This window comes from Stenella coeruleoalba (genome assembly GCF_951394435.1).
Source record: "Stenella coeruleoalba genome assembly, chromosome: 17".
Taxonomy (NCBI): Eukaryota; Metazoa; Chordata; class Mammalia; order Artiodactyla; family Delphinidae; genus Stenella; species Stenella coeruleoalba.
Window position 1 is genome coordinate 36563608 of NC_137163.1, and position 24789 is coordinate 36588396.

The window sequence follows — 24789 nt, forward strand, 5'->3', positions numbered from 1 at the left end:
ACCTAGCAATAAAAAGGAAAGAAATACTGATATATACAACAACACAGATGAATCCCCAAAATACAACGCTTTTAGGGCAGTGAAAATACTCTGTATGATACCATAATGATGGATACATTTGTCCAAACCCATAGAATGTACAACAGCAAGAGTGAACTTTAACTAAACTATAGACTCTGGGTGATAATGATGTAGGTTCCTCAATTGTGACAAGTGTATCACTCTGGAGGGGATGCTGATAATGGGGGAGGCTATGCACGTATGAGATCAGGGGTATATGGGAAATCTCTGTACCTATCCTTCAATTTTGCTGCAAATCTGAAACTGCTCTAAAAATTGTCTTAATAAAAAGTTTTTTAAAATTAAAAGTAAAAAACAATATTATGCTTAATGAAAGAATCCTTTCACAAGAGAATTCATACTATATGATTCTATTTATACGAAATTCCAGAAACAGCAAAAACTGATCCACGATTTTTTAAAGATTCAGAACAGGGTTTTCTTGAGTGGAGTGGGGGTGGGCAGGCAGCTGGAGCAAGGGATGACTGGAAAGAGGCATGAGATAACCTGGTGAGATGTTAATGACCCATATCCTGATGGGTGTTTTGCATCACACTGGCATACTCATTTCTCAAAACTTCTTAAATAGTATACTTAAGATTTATGCATTTCACCTTGTGAATTTAATCTTCAAAAAAAGAAAAAGAACCATCAATAAATATAAACTCTAGTTAATGATATGCTGCTGAAGTCTAGGGGTGCGGTATACTGATGTCCATAACTTACCTCGAAAGGCATCAGAAACTGGTTGAATTGATGGGGAGAAAATGGTGTTAGATGAACAGATATATGATACAGCAAATGTGACAAAATATTAATTGTAGAATCTAGATGATGAGTATGTGGGTGTCCACTGTATAATATTCCTTCAACCTTTCTATATATTTGAAATTTATCATAATAGCATGGTGAAAAAAATGAATTGAACAGTTTCTATATGCTAGGTTTTGTTCTAGGTGTTAGGTAATGAATCGCTAGGACAGGAACAATGTCTAACAAGAATTTGCTGCCTAGTGTGAAATGAAATAAAATGTTTTATATCTACATATGCTTATTAATGTTCCCTAAGCTTTTTTTAAGGTGATAAAAAATTTTTATTAAGCTATAATTTAAATACCATAAAATCTGGTCTTTAAAAGTATACCATTCAGTGGTTTTTAGTGTAGTCACAAAGTTGTACAACCATCATCACTATCTAATTTTAGAATATTTTCATATTCTAAGAAACATGAAACTCCAAAAAGAAAACCTCTACACATTAGCAGTCACTCTCCATTCCCTCCTCCCCACAAGCCCAGGTTACTAATCTCCTTTCTGCTTCTACAGAACTGGCTATCATGGACATATCATATCAATGAAATCATACAACATGTTCCTTTTTGACTGGCTGCTTTCACTTAATGTTTTCAAAGTTTAGCATGTATCAGTATTTCATTTTTTGTATGGTTGAATAATATTCCAGTGTACAGATACACCACAACTGTTTATCTACTCATCAGCTGATGGACATTTAGGTTATTAAACTTTTTGGTTATTAAGAATAATGCTGCCATGAACATTCACATACAAGTTTTTATGTTAGACATATGTTATCAACTCTGTCATATAACCCTAGGAATAGAACCCTACCTAGGCTCATATGGTAACTCTATGTTCAACTTTTTGACAAACCAGATTGTTTTCCATTCCCACCAGCTATACATAAGGGTTCCAATTTTCCCAAATCCTTGCCAACACTTATTATGTGTCTTTTTTATTATAACTACACCGCTTAGTGACTGTAAAGCAGTATCTCACTGTGGTTTTGATTTGCATTACCCCTCATGAATAATGATATTGAGCATATTTTCATGTGCTTGTTGGACACCTGTATATCTTTTCTGGATACATGTTTATTCAGGTCTTTTGCCCTTTTTTAAATAAGATTATTTGTTCCTAAGTTTTAAATGCCCTTTTCTAAAGGCTCAAACTATGGAAGTTAATCATCATCTTCTCCAAATTTTTCCTGAGTCTCAGACCCAACACAAGTCAAAGCCAATCATCCCGTGCACCATTTTTCTACTTCAGATCACTCATACTTTTATTAAACAAACATCTTATCATTCTACCATACATCATGCTTAACTAACTGTTCACGTCTGTCCACTCCACTGTATATTAAGATTTTAAGGGAAGAGAATTTGTCTCTATTTTCCCACATTTCTTTATCTCTACATTCTACCACATTCCCAGCAATAATGTCTTACACACAGTAGGCTTTAGTAAAAGTATAATGAATTGAATAACTGAAATTAACCCACTAAGTATCTTTCAATGAAGTATATACTTCTTTAAGTAATGCTCCAATTAATTAAGTAGGTATCCTTCAATGAAGCATATAATTAGGTATAATTATAGTCAATTATAATTACATATAATAATTAAGTATAAATAAGTTAATTAGTTATAATAACTCTTGCTGAGACTCTGCAGAAAAATTATCAATATAGTTGTTCCTTGAACAACAAGGCAGTTAGAGGTGCAAGTTGAAAATCCAGATATAACTTTACAGTCAACCCTCCATCATATTCACATTTCTGCATCTGAGGATTCAACCAACCATGTATCATGTAGTACTGTAGTATGTATTTACTGAAAAAAATTTGTCTACAAGTGGACCTTGCGCAGTTCAAATCCATGCTGTTCAGGGTCAACTGTACTATAATTTACTAGGAAATCTTGAGGTTGGACTGCCTTAACTTTTATGTAATGTATATTCCAAACACTTATACCTATTAGAAATATTCAAGTTCTTTTAAACATGTAGAAAACAGAAAGTCAGACTAGTATGCAAAATGTAGGAAAGAAAAAAATTAGTGTCAAACAAGCAAAATAAAATCACCCCATCATGGGGCTTCCCTGGTGGCGCAGTGGTTGAGAGTCCACGTGCCGATGCAGGGAACACAGGTTCGTGTCCCGGTCCAGGAGGATCCCACATGCCGCGGAGCGGCTGGGTCCATAAGCCATGGTCGCTGAGCCTGCACTTCCGGAGCCTGTGCTCCGCAACAAGAGAGGCCACAACAGTGAGAGGCCCGCGTACCACAAAAAAAAAAAAAAAAAAAAAAAAAAATCACCCCATCATATTAGAACACTGCAAAACATAATCTAATGTTGTAGTTTTCGAAGTTTCACAATAGTGAAAACACTTTGTAAAAACAATAGTTATAAAATAAAAGTTTTTGTTATATTTACCTGTAATGTTTCCTAACATATCTTTATTGTGACAGGCAGACTCTTCTGTTTCTCCATCTTTAAAATTTCCTATTTCTCCATAGTAAAGAGCAATCCCAAGTTGCATTATACGGATAAACATAGGCAATTGCTGATCAGTGATAGAAAGTTTCAAACTCTCTACTAAGGTATGAATCTGTATTTTGAAAAAAACAAAAACATCAACAAAAGCATATTCAAAGGGAGTACCATTTAGCATAAGTAGAGAAATGTTAAGTCTTAAAATGGAAACCAGAGGAGAAACAGTAATGTCCCAACATTTCTAATATTTAAGCCAAAATAATAGCTTAAAATCTTAGGAATTTATACAGATTTTTCTATGATGATCAATACACTTTAGATAGAAACTATATTAATCTAAACTATATAAGTGGAAATAGAAATGATAATGAGAAGATACAGTCACACTGGATTTCCAGATAACTTTTCCCAAAAGTTTTTGTTACCAAAATACCCACCTTATAATGCTAAGAGTACGACAGTACTCCAAAAAACACCATAAAAATCTCTGTCACAACTAAGAATAAAAGTTTCATGTCATTTTAGTAAGACTTTAATCACCCTTTTCAGCTTTATGAACCAAAAAGAATACACACACATCCTAAAAACATGTTGTTGAGTAAATTACTAACATTATAACTATGTAAGTATGCACATGATAAAATGATTATTGTCAAATATGGAAAACCAAGTGAAAACATGATCAGGAATATCTCTCAAACCAACTTTAAATAAAAGATTTAAACATAGTATAAAACTTATAACATGAACCAGTTATAAGAAATAAGATTAATTATTATCAACAAGGCACAAAGCAGTCCAATCTAAGTTCTCCTTATAGAATGAGACATCAATTCAATATAAAGACAGCCTCAGTGTAATGATTTCCTGCTGTTAGATAAACACAGAATAAAACCAATTAAGCCATAAAGTCAAGTCTCTTGGAAGGTTTATTTTAACTAACTGGTATTTTAATGTCTATGAAACATGAAAAAGAAGTAACGGTAATCGTCATATTTTTAGGGCTAAAGGCACAAAAAGTTGTACTTGAAGGGGAAGACAGTTGTGTGGGGAGGTGTAAAATACCATATTCAAATATGAGTACAGGTTTCTTAAAACTGACTTAAAAATCATACACTTACTAGACCCTGAAATGGGGGACAAGTTGAGAGGGCGGGCACCGCAGGCCTGCCAAGCTCTTCTTCAATTTGAGATTTCTCTGCCATACCCTTTAAATACCATACAGCACCAACAGCACCAGTGATAAGCTGTCTTAGCAAAACCGGTGTCAACTGTGTGTGTATGTATGTATATATGTGCTTAAAATACTATACACACCAACATATATATCTTTAACATATAAGATACTTTACACACTATATATATATACACACACACACACACACACACACATACATGTAAATATCTTTAAAATCAATAAAGTTAACCCACAATAGAAAAACTGACAAAGAACCTGAATGAATTTTTCAAAGAGAAAATAATGGCCAGTGAACATATTTTCAAAAATCTAACTTTGGGCTTCCCTGGTGGCGCAGTGGTTGAGAATTTACCTGCTAATGCAGGGGACACAGGTTCGAGCTCTGGTCTGGGAGGATCTCACATGCCACGGAGCAACTAGGCCCGTGAGTCACAACTACTGAGCCTGCGCATCTGGAGCCTGTGCTCCGCAACAAGAGAGGCTGTGACAGTGAGAGACCCGTGCACCGTGATGAAGAGTGGCCCCCACTTGCCACAACTAGAGACAGCCCTCACACAGAAACGAAGACCCAACACAGCAAAAATAAATTAATTAATTAATAAACTCCTACCCCCAACATCTTCTTTAAAAAAAAAAATCTAACTTTGACAATAATCAAATAAATATTAATTTGTATTATTTTTGCCAAACAGCTTGGCTTTTTTAAAACATGATCATATTTAAGGATAGCAGGAGTGTAATATAGGCACTCCCCTAATGTTCATGAGCATATACACTGGTTAAACCTTTCTGGAAACAATTTTGCAGTACAGATTACAGGGCTTAAAAAAGTTTAAACCCATTAATAAGATATTTGCAATAACAGAAATCTCTCCTAAGGAATTAATCAGAGATATGGTCAAAAATTTATATGTAGAATTTCATTCCTCTGAAAAACTGTTAAGAAAAAGTAAATTTTCAAAAACAGGGGAAATGTTAAATAAATTACATACCCTAAGCTCTACATCTCATAGATGATAAAATCTCTAAAGACATATTTATTACTCACAAAAGATAGAAAATTACAAAAAGCCCACCCAAAATACAAATAAACTCAAAAGCCACTTGAACATATCTGAGAGTCTTAGACAAATAATTAGGGTGTCTGGAACATTCTGGGAAATTCCCTGTCTTTCAGGTGATCAATGAGGTTAACCATGTCCATTTAATACTTATTTCCAAGCACTAAGAGGTGGAAGAATGATGGGTCTAATTCGAAACAGTAAATCTTACATCACAGTAGTATTAAAAAAAAAAACCTCAAAATTTAATTTCAGTTAAGAATAATGGTACCTCACACTCAGTGATTACAAAAGTCAAAAACCACCTGTCAACAAGTTTATTTAAAGGTACTTTTTACAATAAAATATCATGGCTAGTCAGTTTTGAGAAAAACTTATATGACAACACTAAGTTTTCCTCAAGTTCACTTATTTTTACTTTCCTCTAAGTTAGCCACATCCTAGAATGGACAATTAAATCTGTACTAATGATCAGTAAGATTTTTTTTATATAGTAAGGCTTCCCTATATCCATTACTTGCTTTCAAAATATATCTTGAATCCACCCTTAACATTCCCCAACTCTACTAGTAGATTCAAGGTCAAAGAAGGAAAGTAAGTCCACTGTCCTGAGACAGTGGCATAATTACTTTTGAATTAATACTTTTCCATGCTTATCTTTACCTAAGAAGCTAATTCAAAAATAGAAGGGAAAAGTAGCAGAATTTAAACAATGTGCACTGTAGGATGCATAAGGAAAACAAAAACATACTCATGACTGAGCACTACCAAAGAAAAATGGGTGTATTTCATATATAAATAGAAACTTAAGTACAATAAAGCTACATAAAATAGCAAGTGTTTTATGTTTTAAAAAACGTAATGTAGGGCTTCCCTGGTGGCGCAGTGGTTGAGAGTCCGCCTACCGATGCAGGGGACGCAGGTTCATGCCCTGGTCCGGGAGGACCCCACATGCCCCGAAGCGGCTGGATCCGTGAGCCATGGCCGCTGAGCCTGTACGTCCGGAGCCTGTGCTCCGCAACGGGAGAGGCCATAACAGTGAGAGGTCCGCGTACCGCAAAAACAAAAAACAAACAAACAAAAAAAGCCTAATGTAAAAATAATACATAATTTATACAGCCATGCCCAAACAGGCACAGTAGTCAATCCCAGTGTTCAGACTTGGGGCTGGCTTTTCCATTATAGTACAAAAGCCTGTAATTCAATAATAAAACTTCATTCCACATTAAAATTTAGTTAACAAGATCACAAGTCACTGTGTGAATTCTTCTTCAAAGACAGATAAATAGGTAGACAGACAGACAAGAGGTAAAGAAAACTGTTATGCAATAAAAGAACACAAGATTTACACTTAAAGAGTAACTATACACATTAAAAATATTTACCAGTACCTTGAAGAACAAAATGAAGCAACTGACAAAGGATTAATCTCCAGAATATACAAGTAGCTCATGCAGCTCAATATCAAAAAACAAACAACCCAATCCAAAAATGGGCAGAAGACCTAAATAGATATTTCTCCAAAGAAGATATACAGATTGCCAACAAACACATGAAAGAATGCTCAACATCATTAATCATTAGAGAAATGCAAATCAAAACTACAATGCGATATCATCTCACACCAGTCAGAATGGCCATCATCAAAAAATCTACAAACAATAAATGCTGGAGAGGGTGTGGAGAAAAGGGAACCCTCATACACTGTTGGTGGGAATGTAAATTGATACAGCCACTATGGAGAACAGTATGGAGGTTCCTTAAAAAAATAAAAGTAGAACAACCATACGACCCAGCAATCCCACTACTGGGATATACCCTGAGAACACCATAATTCAAAAAGAGTCATGTACCACAATGTTCATTGCAGCTCTATTTACAATAGCCAGGACATGGAAGGAACCTAAGCGTCCATCGACAGATGAATGGATAAAGAAGATGTGGCACATATATACAATGGAATATTACTCAGCCATAAAAAGAAACGAAATTGAGTTATTTGTACTGAGGTGGATGGACCTAGAGCCTAGAGTCTGTCATACAAAGTGAAGTAAGTCAGAAAGAGAAAAACAAATACCATATGCTAACACATATGTATTGAATCTAAAAACAAAAAAAAAAGTGGTCATGAAGAGCCTAGGGGCAAGACGGGAATAAAGATGCAGACCTACTAGAGAATGGACTTGAGGACATGGGGAGGGTGAAGGGTAAGCTGGGACAAAGTGAAAGAGTGGTAGTGTACATATGGACATATATACACTACCAAATGTAAAATAGCTAGTGGGAAGCAGTCGCATAGCACAGGGAGATCAGCTCAGTGCTTTGTGACCAGCTAGAAGGGTGGGATAGGGAGGGTGGGAAGGAGGGAGACCAAGAGGGAAGAGATATGGGGATATATGTATAACTGATTCACTCTGTTATAAAGTAGAAACTAATACACCATTGGAAAGCAATTATACACCAATAAAAATGTTAAATAAATAAATAAAGCTCCTCTAAAAACAAAAAAAAAAAGACATTACTGAAAAATTCCCATTGACATAAAATTGTAATTACATGTTGAAACCACAGATAAAAAGCTAAAATTTCCTAAACCAATAAACTAAGATATTATATAAGCAAATTTAAGTCTTGCAACATTACCTAAGAAAGATAAGGGTCAATAACTATTGCTATCACATAAACAATTTATAAGGATTGAAATAAAGATTGATCTTCAGTCTACCATGGATATAAATACACTTTTTGATATGATCTCTTCTATCTACTTGAAGAGAAAAACACTAATCAGGTGGACAAACTAAAAAAGAAACTACAGTCACAAAAAAAAAGGTGTCCCCAAAATACCTCTATTAGAACACACAATACAAAAAGTTATAATATGTAACAATTAACATAAAAGTTATAAATAAAACATTTTTACAAAAAATAATGGTTTATATATTTATGAGGTTAATTTCTTCTTTGCTTTTTAATAATAATTAGCATGCATGAAAGTCAATAAGGTAGAAACATGCAACTCAACTATTAGAAAAAGAAACACCTACTTTAATAACAGATGGCATCTTGGAATTTAGGTTATCATATGTAAAATGCAGACGTGTTCTGAAGGAACATTTGTACAATAAAGGATCCTGGTAAAATTCTATTTTACCACTAGCATTTCGTTTATCAAGACAAACTGTACAGTCGGAAAAATTGATAACCTTTCTCAGCACCAGATCAGTTGCTAAAAAGGAAAGAAAAACATTTTAAGTAAAAAGTAAAGTTAGAGGGAAAAAAGTCAATTATTTATTAGTGTAACAGTAATAAAAATAATAGCAGAAATAAGATTAATAGCGCATTTAATACATGATGTCAGAACCTATAAAAGAACTTTTCATTTATTATATCATTTAAATCTTCCAACAACCTTAGGCACAATAATCCCCATTTTATGTACAAAGAATCAAATAGAGCCTAAAGAAACGAAGCAGCTTGCCCCCAATTTGCTTGACACCTAACTACAAATTTAAGACAAACTTTATGAAAAATTTTGCTACATTTCACTATCTGCAATGTAATATTAAATAACAATAATAAAATAAAATTCTTGGGCTTCCCTGGTGGCGCAGTGGTTGAGAGTCCGCCTGCCGATGCAGGGGACACGGATTCATGCCCCAGTCTGGGAAGATCCCACATGCCACGGAGCGGCTAGGCCCGGGAGCCACGGCTGCTGAGCCTGTGCATCCGGAGCCTGTGCTCCGCAATGGGAGAGGCCACAACAGTGAGAGGCCTGCGTACCGCAAAAAATAAATAAATAAATAAATAAATAAATAAATAAAATTCTTGAAAAACCACATTAAAAAAATATTTTGAGTAACAGTCGCTCATTTAACATTTATTTTACACTGAAAAACTTACTGCTACTCTCAAAAACTGCACTCTTCAGTATGGTAGCCACCATCGATACGGTGTTATTTAAATTTACCTATGAATTAACTAAAATCACATAAAACTAAAATTTCAGGTCCTTGGTTACATTAGGCACATTTCATGTACTCAAAAGCCACATACAGTTAGTGGCTAGGGTACTGGACAGTAAAAAATAAAACATTTCCATCATCACAGAATATTCCAGTGGCCAGCACACCTCTAAATAATAACTAATGAAGAAATTACAAAATTACCAGTAATGGTATAAAGTTTGTTTTCAAGGGAATAAAAATGGAAACAATTGCTGGTAAAGTATCAAACTAGAAAATAAAACCTTTAGCAAATTTATTCCTAACTAATAAGCAATTCCTAGGTGAACATTAGGCCCAAATCTACTTGGTCAGTGACCTTCAGCTAGCAACTATCCACATGCTATGGCCATGGGAATCTTCAAACAATAAACTATACTTTCTATTTCTGAGTATATCCTGGCAACCTCTAATTAATTCAACATTTAATTTTCTTCTCTTTTTTTGGATTTAAGTTTTTAAGAAGTATAAAGAGTATGCACATGTATGAAAACAGTAAAGTTTTATTCAGCCAATAAATTTCAAATTTGTCTGTTAGTTGAAAAAAACAAACACCATATAATTTCATTTTGAAATTAACTGAAATCAAATAAATGATTTAGTTATTGTTATATACATGTACATAAATTAAAGAAATTATCATAATAGGACAAGAAATGAAAGAAACCAGCTAGATGCTTCCTTCCCTCTCTTTATAATAATTATAATTCACTGAGTATTTGCTATTAGACACTACACTAAATCTTTTACATCCATTATCTCTTATAATATTTATATGGCTCTGTTTAAAAGCTGTGCAACAAAGGCACAGTAAGGGTAAATAATCTGTAATGTTAGACAGTTTATAAAGAGCAGAGGTGTAATTCAAACTCTGACAAGCTTACTCCAGAGCACATGTTCTTATCCATTATGCTATAAGAATATTAAGTGATCATATTTCAAGGATATCCTAGAAAATTTTTTGGTGAGAGAGGAAATTATTAAGCTTTGAAAAATATTTTTCTTCAACACAAATATAACAGGAACTATCTTAAAAAGGTACAAAATGAATTCTGGTTCTGGTACTTACTTTACATAACGTACTACAATTTAATCTATAAAATGAGGATAATAACTATGTCTATCTAACAAGCACTGTGGAAAATGATTCTGCATTATTTTGAAAATGCGAATATTTGCATATCCTCCCAACTAACAAACCCACTCCTAAGTACTATATATGCCCTAAAGAAATGCTTACATGTATGCATAATGTTTTCAAGATTCATCCATGTTTTAGCATGTATCAGGACTTCATTCCTTTTTACAGCACTTTTTTAAAGCAATTAAATGATAAAATTTAATACAGCAGTTAACTCTAGGAGGAAGCAAGGGAATAGGACAGGGAAAAATACATTGGAAGGGGCAAACTGTTAATGTTCTAGTTACTTAAAGGGTAAGCGTTCATTATACTGTGTTATAACAAGTGTATGTTACATAAATCCTTTTAAGTACCAAATGTTGAATTAAAAATTAATAAAAGGGGAAACAGTATCTACCTCAGAAGCTAAAGGATTCAAACAAGATAATTAACTAAAAAAACAACAAAAACAAAAAACATAAACAGCACCAGGCACAGCAGTTAACAAGCACTCACTCAATAAATGGAAAATACTCTTTGCTGTTTTTACCACCACCATCATCATGAGCTTTCATGTGGTATCATACTTGACTCTCATAAATACACTGGTAGGTTGGCAGTAATGATAATTCACATTTACAAATGACTTACCCAAGGTTGCACTAGGTTAGTGCTGGAGGGAAGATTTGAACCAAGATCCCCTAACTCCCAATTCAAGACTCTTTCTAATTCATTATAAATAACTTCCCAGAGTAATATTTGCTTTACTTCTATGTAAAAACTATAAATGACATTTCTTCCCCTAAAATTTCAACTCATTTATTCAATCCTGCATCATCCAGTTCTGTTTGTTTTCTGTTTTTCATAACTTTTTATTTTGCCATTTTAACCAAATATTTATTTCCACAGAGGATAAGAAGGAGGCATTGAAAATGTCTCAGAAACAAAATTTGGGCCCTTGCATATGCTCTTATTTATGCCTCACAACAGAGCTTCAAGATCAGGATTATTCTTCATTATTAAAATGTGAAGGCCAAACATTAAAGAACATACAAAAACAAAACTATATTCCAATTCTTCTAGTTCCTATTTGTATGCCCTAACAAGACAAGTTAAGTAACCTTGAGACTCAATTTCACTTTGCTTTCTTGTAACTAGGACTTAAAATAAGTAAATGAATATATGACTAAACGAATGAGAAAGGATATCACTTTATGGAATTGTAATGAGAATCTGAGAAAATGAATTTAAATAATAATAATAGCTCATTTTCTGAGTGCTGACTATGTATAAGACACTTTTATGCTGTGGTATATATTTGAGGAAACAAAGAAACAGTGAAGTGAAGTAACTCACCCAAGGTCATACATCTCTATGAAGTTGGGAGAGCCAGGATTCAAACTCAGGTAGTCTAACTTTAGTGCCAGCACCTTTAACAATTAGGTACAATGGCGAGTCACAAATAAAAGGTGTTCACAATAGTCTCCTTACTATATTTTCCAAAAATACCTACTGCTTACCCTATCAGAACATGTATCAACAAGTGTTGTGCCTTATTTAACTATTATGTCTTCTGACAAAACTAGGAAACAGCACTATTTTTTTCAGAGCTCTAATTTCAAGGCTTGACACAGTGCCTACCTTCCATGTAGAACATAATAAATAAAATAATAATAAATATTTGGTAGTTATTAAATTATATTATTACTTAATAGTTCTTTTACTATAAGCAGAAGGAGAATGCAGCACATAATAAAGGAGGCTTTGGGATTATCCAAAAATCCCAAATATGCTCTGTAGTACACAAACCTAAAACATAAATCAGTCAGATACACTGTTTTGCCATTACTGAACTATGCAAAAGCAACATGTCCCCTTTCCTCTTTCACAAACATTCAAAATTTTAACTAAGTATTATTTAATTTTTATTCCTTCAACCCACAGCATTGTAAAATACTATATATAATATTTGAAGCAAGAAAGTGACCGGTAAGAAAGAATAAAAATTAATATAATTGTATGCTAAATTTTACATATGTGCATTTTTCCAGGCTGAAGGCATAAAGCTTTCATTAGATTTATCTAGGAGCCTGGTGGCCCAAAAAAAGGTTCAGAATGCAAGACACCTGTTTCAACAATAGAAAAAGCTATACTCTTCTTGACGTTTACTCACCAGAAATATCCATGAATGCACGATCCCACAATTCACCTACTGTATAGCATTCTGCAGAAGTGATGTTGACTGAAAGAACAATATCATCTTCAACATATTTTAGTATGAGATTATTTATAACAATATTTACGTTATTTACAACTCGTCTAATCAGACTCTGCACATAACCTATAAAATAGGGGAAAAAAGAAACCAATTAGAAGTTAAATCTATCAATAAATAATTATTCTTAAAATGTTACTAAACTTAATATATGTGAAAGACAGGTATCATTTATCATATTTTGCAAAGATGAAACTAACATTCAGATAAGTAAACAGGCTTGCCAAAGAGACACAGCTAATAAGTAGCAGATCCATCCCAACAAAAACCATTACAAAGAAGTTCTATATAATGAAGTTTCACATGCTAAGAGAAACCGTATAAGCCATACCTTTTAACAACATAATTCTAGATCCCATTCAAAGATTATCCTAATCTACAAGTACTTTGTCTGATTTCTGCCTATTTTATAAACACTTTCCCAAATGAAACAATGTTACTATATACTGATTATACAATACATAAGAGGAAGAAGAGCTTCTTTAAGGTTCTTTTTGCAGCTACTGTCTTGTCTTCCTACTTTAAATACCCATAAAGATATTCAAAAACAAGGTCTGGAGGAAGAAAGATAGAAGAAACAAGACCATCATAACGGATTCAATGATTTCCACTTACTAATGTATAATACTGAAACACGGAAAGGGGGAGAATATGACTGAGGAAGAAAACACAAAGTATTAGAGAAAAAGGGGAAAAAGAACACAATGAAGAAGAGAAAAGTAGGGAAAGAAAGAAAACAGATAAAGCATGATGAGAATTCATAATCTCACAAGTTTCTCACACAATAAATGTGTATATAGATATATTACTGAGGAATATAATTAAAAATATAAGTGAAACTAAACCTAAACAGCATTTAAAAAGACAAAGGAGAAAAAGATTAAAAACTTTATTCAAATGCATTTTCCACTATAAAACCTATGTAAAAAATAATAAAAATTTTAGCTATTTCATGAAATATCTGCTTGTATTCTTTAAATCAGAACTTTACTGACAAAATAGAATCAACTTCTGTCAGCAACTGACATTGTTAACACCTACACTGAAGCCTGCTAGAAGAAAGCTTACTTAAATTTATTCCACCACAAATGCTTGCAAAAACCAACTCCTTCCTTAATTACCAATGGATACAAACAGAAAAGAAATGTAGAATGATTAAGTTCAAGTTTTTCTCATATTAGCAGCTTTTAGAGTGCCAATTACCATATGCTATAAAATTAACATACAAAATATCAATAAATTTAGGGAACAAATACTTTACGAGAGTAGATGCTAAAATGATGCTTAACAAATTACGCTTCCAAAAGAAATTCTAAGTATCAAAATGTTCAACCTTAAAATGTATATTTCCCCCATGCTATCACTACTCAAGAGAGATGTTAAAAATGAACAGTTTCGGGCTTCCCTGATGGCGCAGTGGTTGAGAGTCCGCCTGCCAATGCAGGGGACACGGGTTTGTGCCCTGGACCGGGAAGATCCCACATGCCACGGAGTGGCTAGGCAGGTGAGCTATGGCCGCTGAGCCTGCGCATCCGGAGCCTGTGCTCCGCAACGGGAGAGACCACAACAGTGAGAGGCCCGCGTACCACAAAAAAAAAAGAAAAAAAAAGGAAGTTTCTGAGAAGTCAAGAAGCATGACTAACATTGGTTTTCCTATTTCTGAAAAACCTGTCATCAATAGAGAATTCATAAAATCCTCTTAAGAGTTTGAGTTTTTATTGTCTCCCCTGCCCCAGAAAAAAAAAAAAAACTCTCAGAGACAGAACCAGAGAAAACATATAATGCAAAGTAACGAAAGAAACATAATACTGTAAATGTACTGTAACTGACAGAAAACCTACTGATGGATTTTTCATCTACTTATTAACATCTTCTCTCAGTTTCTCATCATACAAGCTGAGATGAATAAGCCAAATCACCAAAGTAACAGAAACAAGTATCTAAAAAGAACTACTTCTACAGAAGACTATTTATGTCTTCGTATTAAAACACGCAATGCCAAACAGGAACTAACCAACAGAATAAATGATACACTATCTCCTTAATCCCTCATAATAACTTAGTTCAAAGTTTGCTACAGAAAAATGTCAAAGAGCAGATCTGGGCTTCCCTGGTGGCGCAGTGGTTGAGAGTCCACCTGCCGATGCAGGGGACACGGGTTCGTGCCCCGGTCCAGGAAGATCCCACATGTTGCGGAGCGGCTAGGCCCATGAGCCATGGCCGCTGAGCCTGCGCATCCGGAGCCTGTGCTCCACAACTGGAGAGGCCACAACAGTGAGAAGCCCGCGTACCACAAAAAAAAAAAGAGCAGATCTAAGAGCTCTCATCACTCCATATTTAGAGACTCCCTAGGAATATATCTGTTCAAGTGAAATAACAGTAATTCAGGTCTATTCCACAAGCATCTGAAAACACAAGGTCACTCTGGGGATAAGAACCTCTAAGACGTCATATTAGATGGCTCTAAAACAACAGCCTCCTACTAGTCAACCTTTCCAGAAATTCTTATCATTATCCAACTCTCTCCCATCCACAAACCCCATTCCTCCAAACACATACATCTAATGCCCACAGGGCCAAAAAAAACACTATGAATTTTCATTGACTTTGCTCATGATCTTCCCTCTGTGTGGAACACTTTGTCCATTCTCCCATCTTGTTCAGGCCCAGTATGAATGTCCTCTGCCCTATATCCTCTTCTCCAATGTCCCTCACCCTACACATCAACATTAAGGAGACTGTATCACTTTTCTTGGGCTTATGTTACCTCATAAGCCTATCATTTGTATATGTTTATGTATAATTACCTTCTCTGTTAAACTATGAAATCCTAGAGAGCAAAGATTATATCTTATTTATTTATCTGATATGATTAAATTAAATAGTGTATGGCAAATACTTGGGTTACAAACAGACAGTACTTGTAATCAGTTTATCTTAACATGGTCACTAGGAAGCCAAGTTGCTCAAAAACAGAGATTCCATGGTTGATGACTTGGTTACAGCACCTAAAAACTTCCTCATCAAATTTTTGGTGTAAAATATTTTGGGGGGTTATGCAGCATAATATAGGCAACTTATAGTTACAGGAAAAGTTAGTTCTCTCTAATGTTCTTGCCTTTTTTGTAAGGTTGAAATTATTCCAAAACAAAACTTATTTAGAAGGTTAAGAATAAGGATTCCTTATTGGTAATGCAGTAGAGAGGTTCTATAATACAAGAATTTTTTTTTTTAAATCCATCAGCTTTGGTAACTAAAAGATAACTTAGGGCAGTTACTGTAGGAGCTAAGGAAAATAGCTGTGAGTTGAAGATACTTATTACCAGTATTATTATTTGAGACAGTCAGAGAATTTCTAAGCAACTAAGGAAGGGTAAAAAAGAGAAATAAGTGTAAGTACTTACAAGAAGAACACAAAATCACCATTACATGAAGATGACTGTTTTTTATACAGAAAATCCAAAAGATATAACTGAAAAATACTGAATATAGATCAGCTAACAAAATATAAAAATTTGCTATTCTTCATAATGAAATGAAAAGAGAATGGTTTAAAAAAATGATAATTCCAGCTAGCAATAAAAGATATGATAGCATTTTCCATCTATAAAAGTTTCAAAGAAATATTTTTTGATAATAAAAAACAGCACTGGACCAAAAATGTGCTTGTTAGAAGATACTGTTAACAAATTTTTCACAGGGAATAATTTGGTTACACATGCCAAAACCATAAAATTACTCACAAATTTTGATTTTATAGTTGATAAAAATTTCTCCTAAGGAAATAAACAGAGGTGTGTGCAAAGATTTATCTACCAGTATGTTTGTTAAAGCATTTTACAAAACAGAAAATGAAAAATAACCTAAATAACAAACAAAAAGGGATTGATTAAACAAACTATGGAACAGTTACACAATGTAATACATGCCAATGATTAAAATAACATTATGAAAAAATTAATGTCCTTAAAACATGTTCCTAACATTAAAAAACACAAATTACAAAAAAAAATCTATATGTGTATGTGCGCGCGCGCGCGCGCGCACACACACACACACACACACACACACACACACACACACACACACACACACACACACACACACACACACAAAGAAACAAAAGTCTCTAAAAGGTTGTACATCAAAATGTTAACAGGTTCCAGGTTCTGGGTAAGATAAAGTAAGCACATTCCACTCCTTCTCACTAAAGGTAGCCAGAAAACCTGGAAAGAAAGTATGGAGCAGCTATTTCAGGACACTGAAAAGTAAACAGTAAGCACGAGAGAGGAAATAGAAGAATGGAAATCAGAGCTTACAAAGACAAAACAAATAATAAAATGGTAGAAGTAAATTCAAACATATCGGTAATTATTCTAATTTAATTGTATTGTGGCCAGAGAGGATGGTCTTTATGATAATGATTCTTTGAAATTTGTCAAGAATTCCTTTTTGACCAAGTCTTTTTCAATGTCTATACATATCCAATGTGTGCATCAAAAGAATGTACACTGTCTTATCTGCTGGGTGCAGAATTTTACATGTATCTATAAAATAATCTTGTTAATTGTGCTATTCAAAGACCCAGTTTGGGTATTTTTTTTTGTCTGCTTGATCTATCACATTTCGAACATAGGTTGTTAGGTACATACAAAGCCATCATATATTTTTTGGAGAACAGTACCTTTTACTATAATTCAGCATCTATTATATATGTCCATCAATACTTTTGCCTTAAGTTTTATTTTGCCTGATCTTTATGTTATTTTTGGATAGTGCTTGTCTACTATATGATTTTCCATCCTTTCATTTTCAATTTTTCTTACCTCTCCATTTTACCTCTGTGTTTTAGAGGCCACAAATACCTGGACATAACCACTCCTTTCTTTTAGTATCCCAAAAATATTAATTGTGCTTCCTTAGAGCTCCTCTTTGCTTTGGTTTTGCACTGTAGTTAGTAGTTTACAAAATCTCCTATACTAAGCCATTAATTCTCTAAGGGCAAAAATAGCCTTCAACTAGCTGCTCCAGCATACAGCAATAAAGATTTGGGGAACTGAACAGCCTGCCTCCACTAAGCAATGTTTTGAAACTCAATCTAATTAGAATGAAATAAAAGCTCTCCAGTTATCACTTTTTCTGTTATAAACAAAATATACACGTTAGATATATTGAAGGTTATTGACAAAAGCATAACATACTTTTAAAATGATCAATATATTAATGAGAAAGAACACCTGTATGGCAAAAATGGCTAGCTATCCATCAATATTTTGTGCTTCCCCTTCCAGAATGTAGAATTGTTTCTGAGATATGACTTCTAAGATATACATAACGTCCATGAAGACAGTTTTCCTCAATGAAATTTGAGAAGGATATATACCACTTCCAACCTGGGGATAGTAAGAAGTCGATAGGTCTTCTCCAGATTCTCCTCTTAAAAAGGCTGAAAGCAGGTCTGCAGGCCTACTAGAGAATGGACTTGAGGATACGGGGAGGGGGAAGGGTAAGCTGGGACAAAGTGAGACAGTGGCATGGACATGTATACACTACCAAACGTAAAATAGCTAGCTAGTGGGAAGCAGCCGCACAGCACACAGAGATCAGCTCAGTGCTTTGTGACCACCTAGAGGGGTGGGATAGGGAGGGTGGGAGGGATATGCAAGAGGGACTAGATATGGGGACATATGTATATGTATAACTGATTCACTTTGTTATAAAGCAGAAACTGACGCACCATCGTAAAGCAGTTATACTCTAATAAAGATGTTTAAAAAAAGGCTGAAAGCAGTATAATTCAAAGCCTGGGTAGGGCAGAGCAGAGCCTCAAGATAAAAGGAAACTGGGCTTCTGACAGAACACTGCCTTGACTGGTACATAAAAAAAACAAACACTTTTGTCGTGCTAATCCCCTTAAATTTAGAAGTTAAGGTGTCCACCACTTAATATTAACTTAACTTACACATCTGGTCATTGTTTTTCGGTTTTTTTTTTTAAGTTTTTCCTGAAAATGTTAATGGAGAATGTTAAAAACAGTAAAAGCATAAAAATAGAAGAGGTAAAATAAGCTCTGAATTTCTTTTTCATTTACTACAAGGTTCTCTCTATTCTTAGATGTTCCAGAAAGGAACAGTGATTAGATAGCTGAAATTGCTGAGCTTCCCCACAGGCAAGTAGACAAGAAATGACTGTGCTATCTTCTATAAAAATACATTGCCATTTTTGGCTCAGGCTCTGGAACAGCTGATATATCACAAATATTCTTAAATTATCTGATACCCTCTCCAACTATTATTAAACTCCCTTCAAGAGATTTTTTTCAGAAAACCAAGCCCTAACAGCCTAAGGTGGCAAGCATTAAGCAAACACACACACACACACCCCTTCCATTTCATATTCAATATTTTCTGCAGAAAACAAAATCTTGAGTAAATGACTAATAATTTAATAATATATACCTCATGTATACCACAGGTATTGTAAAGTATAATAAAGTATTCCTCATCTACACCAAAATATCTAAGTTTCCAATTTCTCATCCACAAAACATAAGCTAGATCAGAGGCTTAGCTGGGGCCTATAGACAGACTTCAGTGAGTATGTGAATACCCCAAAGTCACATGCAAATTTTAAATGTGCCTATGTGGGTCTATAACTTTTTCAACAGATTTTCAAGCGTCCATGTCCCAAAAAAGATAGACTGCTAGACCAGAAAAATCAGAAGTAGCTTTATTCTACATTTCAATGACTCTATGATTCTGACTATTGATCTCTGAAAACCTGTGTGATTTTATGCAGTTCAGTTTTTATGCAATGCAGTAAATACATAAATGGCTATTATGAACCAGACATTGTATCAGATCGGAGCTGGCCAAATGAGGCTGTGCCATCTGTTGTTATAAATAAAGTTTTATTGGAACATAGTCACAAACATTAGTTTATTTACGGTTTATGGCTGATTTCACAGTACATCAAAAAAGTGGAAGAGCTGTAAGAGAAAATATATGGCTTGCAAAGCCTAAAATATTTAATAACTGGCCTACAGAAAATATTTCCTAACCTCCATGCTAGATGATGAAGATCAAAGATGTCTAGGTCACAACTTCAGACCCAGTGGGCAACATAATTTTTAATTTATCTATACCCTAAATATTTCCATTGCACCCTATGTGTGTGTACATAAATATACTGGGTTGGCCAAAATCTGACTGGTTTTTTCCATAATATGACTCTAGTAGTGCTTAGTTGCCTTTAACTTCATTTGAAACAATTTTTTTAAGACTGTATTGTGACAGCTGTCATATCAGCGTGCATTTAAAAAAAATAATCAAAATTGGTGAATTTTTGTGTAGCCATTTTAATACTGAAGACGGAAGGAAAAGAGCAACATTTTCGGCATATTATGCTGTTATTTCAAGAAAGGTAAAAACGCAACTGAAACGCAAAAAAAGATTTGTGCAGTGTATGGAGAAGGTGCTGTGACTGATTGCACGTGTCAAAAGTGGTTTGCGAAGTTTTGTGCTGGAGATTTCTCGATGGACCATGCTCCACGGTCGGATAGACGAGTTGAAGTTGATAATGATCAAATCGAGACATTAATTGAGAACAATCAATGTTGTACCACGTGGGAGATAGCCAACATACTCAAAATACCCAAATCAACCACGTAAAATCATTTGCACCAGCTTGGTTATGTAAATTGCTCTGATATTTGGGTTCCACGTAAGTTAACCAAAAAAAAACCCTTTATTTTTCTTTTATAAATTGTAGAACTTTATTTTTTTATACAACAGGTTCTTATTAGTCATCCATTTTATACACATCAGTGTATACATGTCAATCCCAACTGCCGAATTCATCACACCACCACCGCCACACCCCTGCAACTTTCCCCCCTTGGTGTCCATACATGTGTTCTCTACATCTGTGTCTCAACTTCTGCCCTGCAAACCGGTTCATCTGTACCATTTTTCTAGGTTCCACATATATGCGTTGATATACGATATTTGTTTTTCTCTTTCTGACTTACTTCACTCTGTATGACAGTCTCTAGATCCATCCACATCTCAACAAATGACCCAACTTCGTTGCTTTTTATGGCTGAGTAATATTCCATTGTAGATATGTACCACATCTTCTTTATCCATTTATCTGTCGATGGGCATTTACGTTGTTTCCATGACTTGGCTATTGTAAATAGTGCTGCAATGAACACTGGGGTGCATGTCTTTTTGAATTACGGTTTTCTCTAGGTATATGCCCAGTACTGGGATTGCTGGAAAATATGGGAATTCTATTTTGAGTTTTTTAAGGAACCTCCACACTGTTCTCCATAGTGGCTGTATCAATTTACATTCCCACCAACACTGTAAAGAGGGTTCCCTTTTCTCCACACCCTCTCCAACACTTGCTGTTTGTAGGTTTTCTGATGATGCCCATTCTAAATGGTGTGAGATGATACCTCATTGTAGTTTTGATTTGCATTTCTCTAATAATTAGTGATGTTGAGCAGCTTTTCATGTGCTTCTTGGACATCTGTATGTCTTCTTTGGAGAAATGTCTACTAAGGTCTTCTGCCCGTTTTTGGATTTGGTTGTTTGTTTTTTCAGTATTGAGCTGCATGAGCTGTTTATATATTTTGGAGATTAATCCTTCGTCTGTTGATTTGTTTGCAAATATTTTCTCCCATTCTGAGGGTTGTCTTCTTGTCTTCTTTATGGTTTCCTTTGCTGTGCAAAAGCTTTGAAGGTTCATTAGGTCCCACTGTTTATTTTTGTTTTCATTTTCATTACCCCAGGAGATGGATCAAAAAACATCTTCCTGTGATTTACGTCAAAGACTGTTCTTCCTATGTTTTCCTCTAAGAGTTTTATACTGTCCGGACTTACATTTAGGTCTCTAATTCATTTTGAGTTTATATTTGTGTATGGTGTTACGGAGTGTTCAAATTTCATTCTTTTACATGTAGCTGTCCAGTTTTCCCAGCACCACTTATTGAAGAGACTGTCTTTTCTTCATTGTATATCCTTGCCTCCTTTGTCATAGATTAGTTGACCATAGGTGTGTGGGTTTATCTCTGGGCTTTCTATCTTGTTCCATAGATCTATGTTTCTGTTTTTGTGCCAGTACGATATTGCCTTGTTAACTGTAGCTTTGTAGTACAGTCTTAAGTCAGGGCGTCTGATTCCTCCAGCTCTGTTTTTTTCCCTCAAGACTGCTTTGGTTATTCAGGGTCTTTTTTGTCTCCACACAAATTTTAAGATTTTTAGTTCTAGTTCCGTAAAAAATGCCATTGGCAATTTGATACTGATTACATTGAATCTGCAGATTGCTTTGGATAGTATGGTCATTTTCAGAATATTGATTCTTCCAATCCAAGAACATGGTATATCTCTCCATCTGTTGGTATCATCTTTAATTTCTTTCATCAGTGTCTTATAGTTTTCTGCATACAGGTCTCTTGTCTCCCTAGGTAGGTGTACTCCTAGGTATTTTATTCTTTTTGTTGCCATGGTAAATGGGAGTGTTTCCTTAATTTCTCTTTCAGATTTTTCATCATTAATGTATAGGAATGCAAGTGATTTCTGTGAATTAATTTTGTATCCTGCTACTTTACCAAATTCATTGATTAGCTCTAGGAGTCTTCTGGTGGCATCTTTAGGATTCTCTATGTTTAGTATCATGTCATCTGCAAACAGTGACAGGTTTACTTCTCCTTTTCCAATTTGTATTCCTTTTATTTCTTTTTCTTCTCTGATTGCCGTGGCTAGGACTTCCAAAACTATGTTGAATAATAGTGGTGGGAGTGGACATCCTTGTCTCGTTCCTGATCTTAGAGGAAATGCTTTCAGTTTTTCACCATTGAGAATGATGTTTGTTATGAGTTTGTCATATATTGCCTTTATTAGATCGAGGTAGGTTCCCTCTATGCCCACTCTCTGGAGAGTTTTTATCATAAATGGGTGTTGCTATTGTTTTCTTTGTTTCTATTTCATTTATTTCTGCTCCGATCTTTATGATTTCTTTCCTTCTGCTAACTTTGGGTTTTGTATATTCTTCTTTCTCAAGTTCCTTTCGGTGTAAGGTTAGATTTTTTTGTTTGTTTTTTGTTGTTTTTTTTTTTGCGATACACAGGCCTCTCACCATTGTGGCCTCTCCCGTTGCGGAGCACAGGCTGCAGACTTGCAGGCTCAGCAGTCATGGCTCACAGGCCCAGCCGCTCCGAGGCATGTGGGATCCTCCCGGACCAGGGCACAAACCCATGTCCCCTGCATCAGCAGGCGGACACTCAACCACTGCGCCACCAGGGAAGCACTGGTTAGATTGTTTATTTGAGATTTTTCTTGTTTCTTGAGGTAGGCTTGTATGGCTATAAACTTCCCTCTTAGAACTGCTCTTTTTGCATCCCATAGGTTTGGATCATCGTGTTTTCATTGTCATTTGTCTCTAGGTATTTTTTGATTTCCTCTTTGATTTCTTCAGTGAACTCTTGGCTATTTAGTAACGTACTGTTTAGCCTCCATGTGTTTGTGTTTTTTACATTTATTTTCCTGTAATTCATTTCTAGTTTCATAGCATTGTGGTCAGAAAAGATGCTTGATATGATTTCAATTTTCTTAAATTTACTGAGGCTTGATTTGTGACCCAAGCCGTGATCTATCCTGGACAATGTTCCGTGCGCACTTGAGAAGAAAGTGTAATCTGCTATTTTTGGATGGCATGTCCTATAAATATCAATTAAATCTATCTGGTCTACTGTGTCATTTAAAGCTTCTGTTTCCTTATTAATTTTCTGTTTGGATGATCTGTCCATTGGTGTGAGTGAGGTGTTGAACTCCCCCACTATTATTGCGTTACTGTCCATTTCCTGTTTTATAGCTGTTAGCACTGGCCTTATGTAATAAGGTGCTCCTACGTTGGGTGCATATATAATTGTTATATCTTCTTCTCGGATTGGTCCCTTGATCATTATGTATTGTCCTTCCTTGTCTCTTGTACCATTCTTTATTTTATAGTCTATTTTATCTGATATGAGTATTACTACTCCAGCTTTCTTTTGATTTCCATTTGCATGGAATATCTTTTTCCATCCCCTCACTTTCAGTTTGTATGTGTCCCTAGGTCTGAAGTGGGTTTCTTGTAGACAGCCTATATATGTGTCTCATTTTTGTATCCATTCAGCAAGCCTATGTCTTTTGGTTGGAGCATTTAATCTATTCATGTTTAAGGTAATTATCGATATGTATGTTCCTTTTACCACTTTCTTAATGTTGGAGGGTTTGTTTTTGTACGTCCTTTTCTTTTCTTGTGTTTCCCACTTAGAGAAGGTCCTTTAGCATTTGTTGTAGAGCTGGTTTGGTGGTGCTGAATTCTCTTAGCTTTTGCTTGTCTGTGAAGCTTTTGATTTCTCCATTGAATCTGAATGAGATCCTTGCTGGGTAGAGTAATCTTGGTTGTAGGTTCTTCCCTTTCATCACTTTAAGTATATCATGCTACTCCCTTCTGGCTTGTAGAGTTTCTGCTGAGAAATCAGCTGTTAACCTTATGGGAGTTCCCTTGTATGTTATTTGTCGATTTTCCCTTGCTGCTTTCAGTAATTTTTCTTTGTCTTTAATTTTTGCCAATTTGATTACTATGTGTCTCAGCGTGTTTCTCCTTTGGTTTATCCTGTATGGGACTCTCTGTGCTTCCTGGACTTGGACGGCTATTTCCTTTCCCACGTTAGAGAATTTTTCAACTATATTCTCTTCAAATATTCTCTCTGGTCCTTTCTCTCTGTC

The 24789-nt window shown here is 34.9% G+C and overlaps 1 protein-coding gene across 17 annotated transcripts in view; it reads right to left on the reverse strand.

Moving 5' to 3' along the window:
* The window catches only part of VPS13B (vacuolar protein sorting 13 homolog B), a 795728-nt gene that overhangs the window by 725225 nt on the left and 45714 nt on the right, over positions 1–24789 (reverse strand). For 16 of the 17 annotated variants that reach the window (XR_013824628.1, XR_013824629.1, XM_079901966.1 and 13 more), the window contains exons 5-7: positions 12908–13075; positions 8658–8839; positions 3292–3466 (exon numbers count right to left, since the gene is read on the reverse strand). Coding sequence is in view for 14 of the 17 variants with exons in the window: in XM_079901966.1 (XP_079758092.1) it covers positions 3292–3466; positions 8658–8839; positions 12908–13075 (525 nt within the window). In the remaining 3 variants the exon portion in view is untranslated. Of the gene's footprint in view, positions 1–3291; positions 3467–8657; positions 8840–12907; positions 13076–24789 lie in introns of those variants that run through there. The other variant, XM_079901961.1, reaches the window with a different exon arrangement.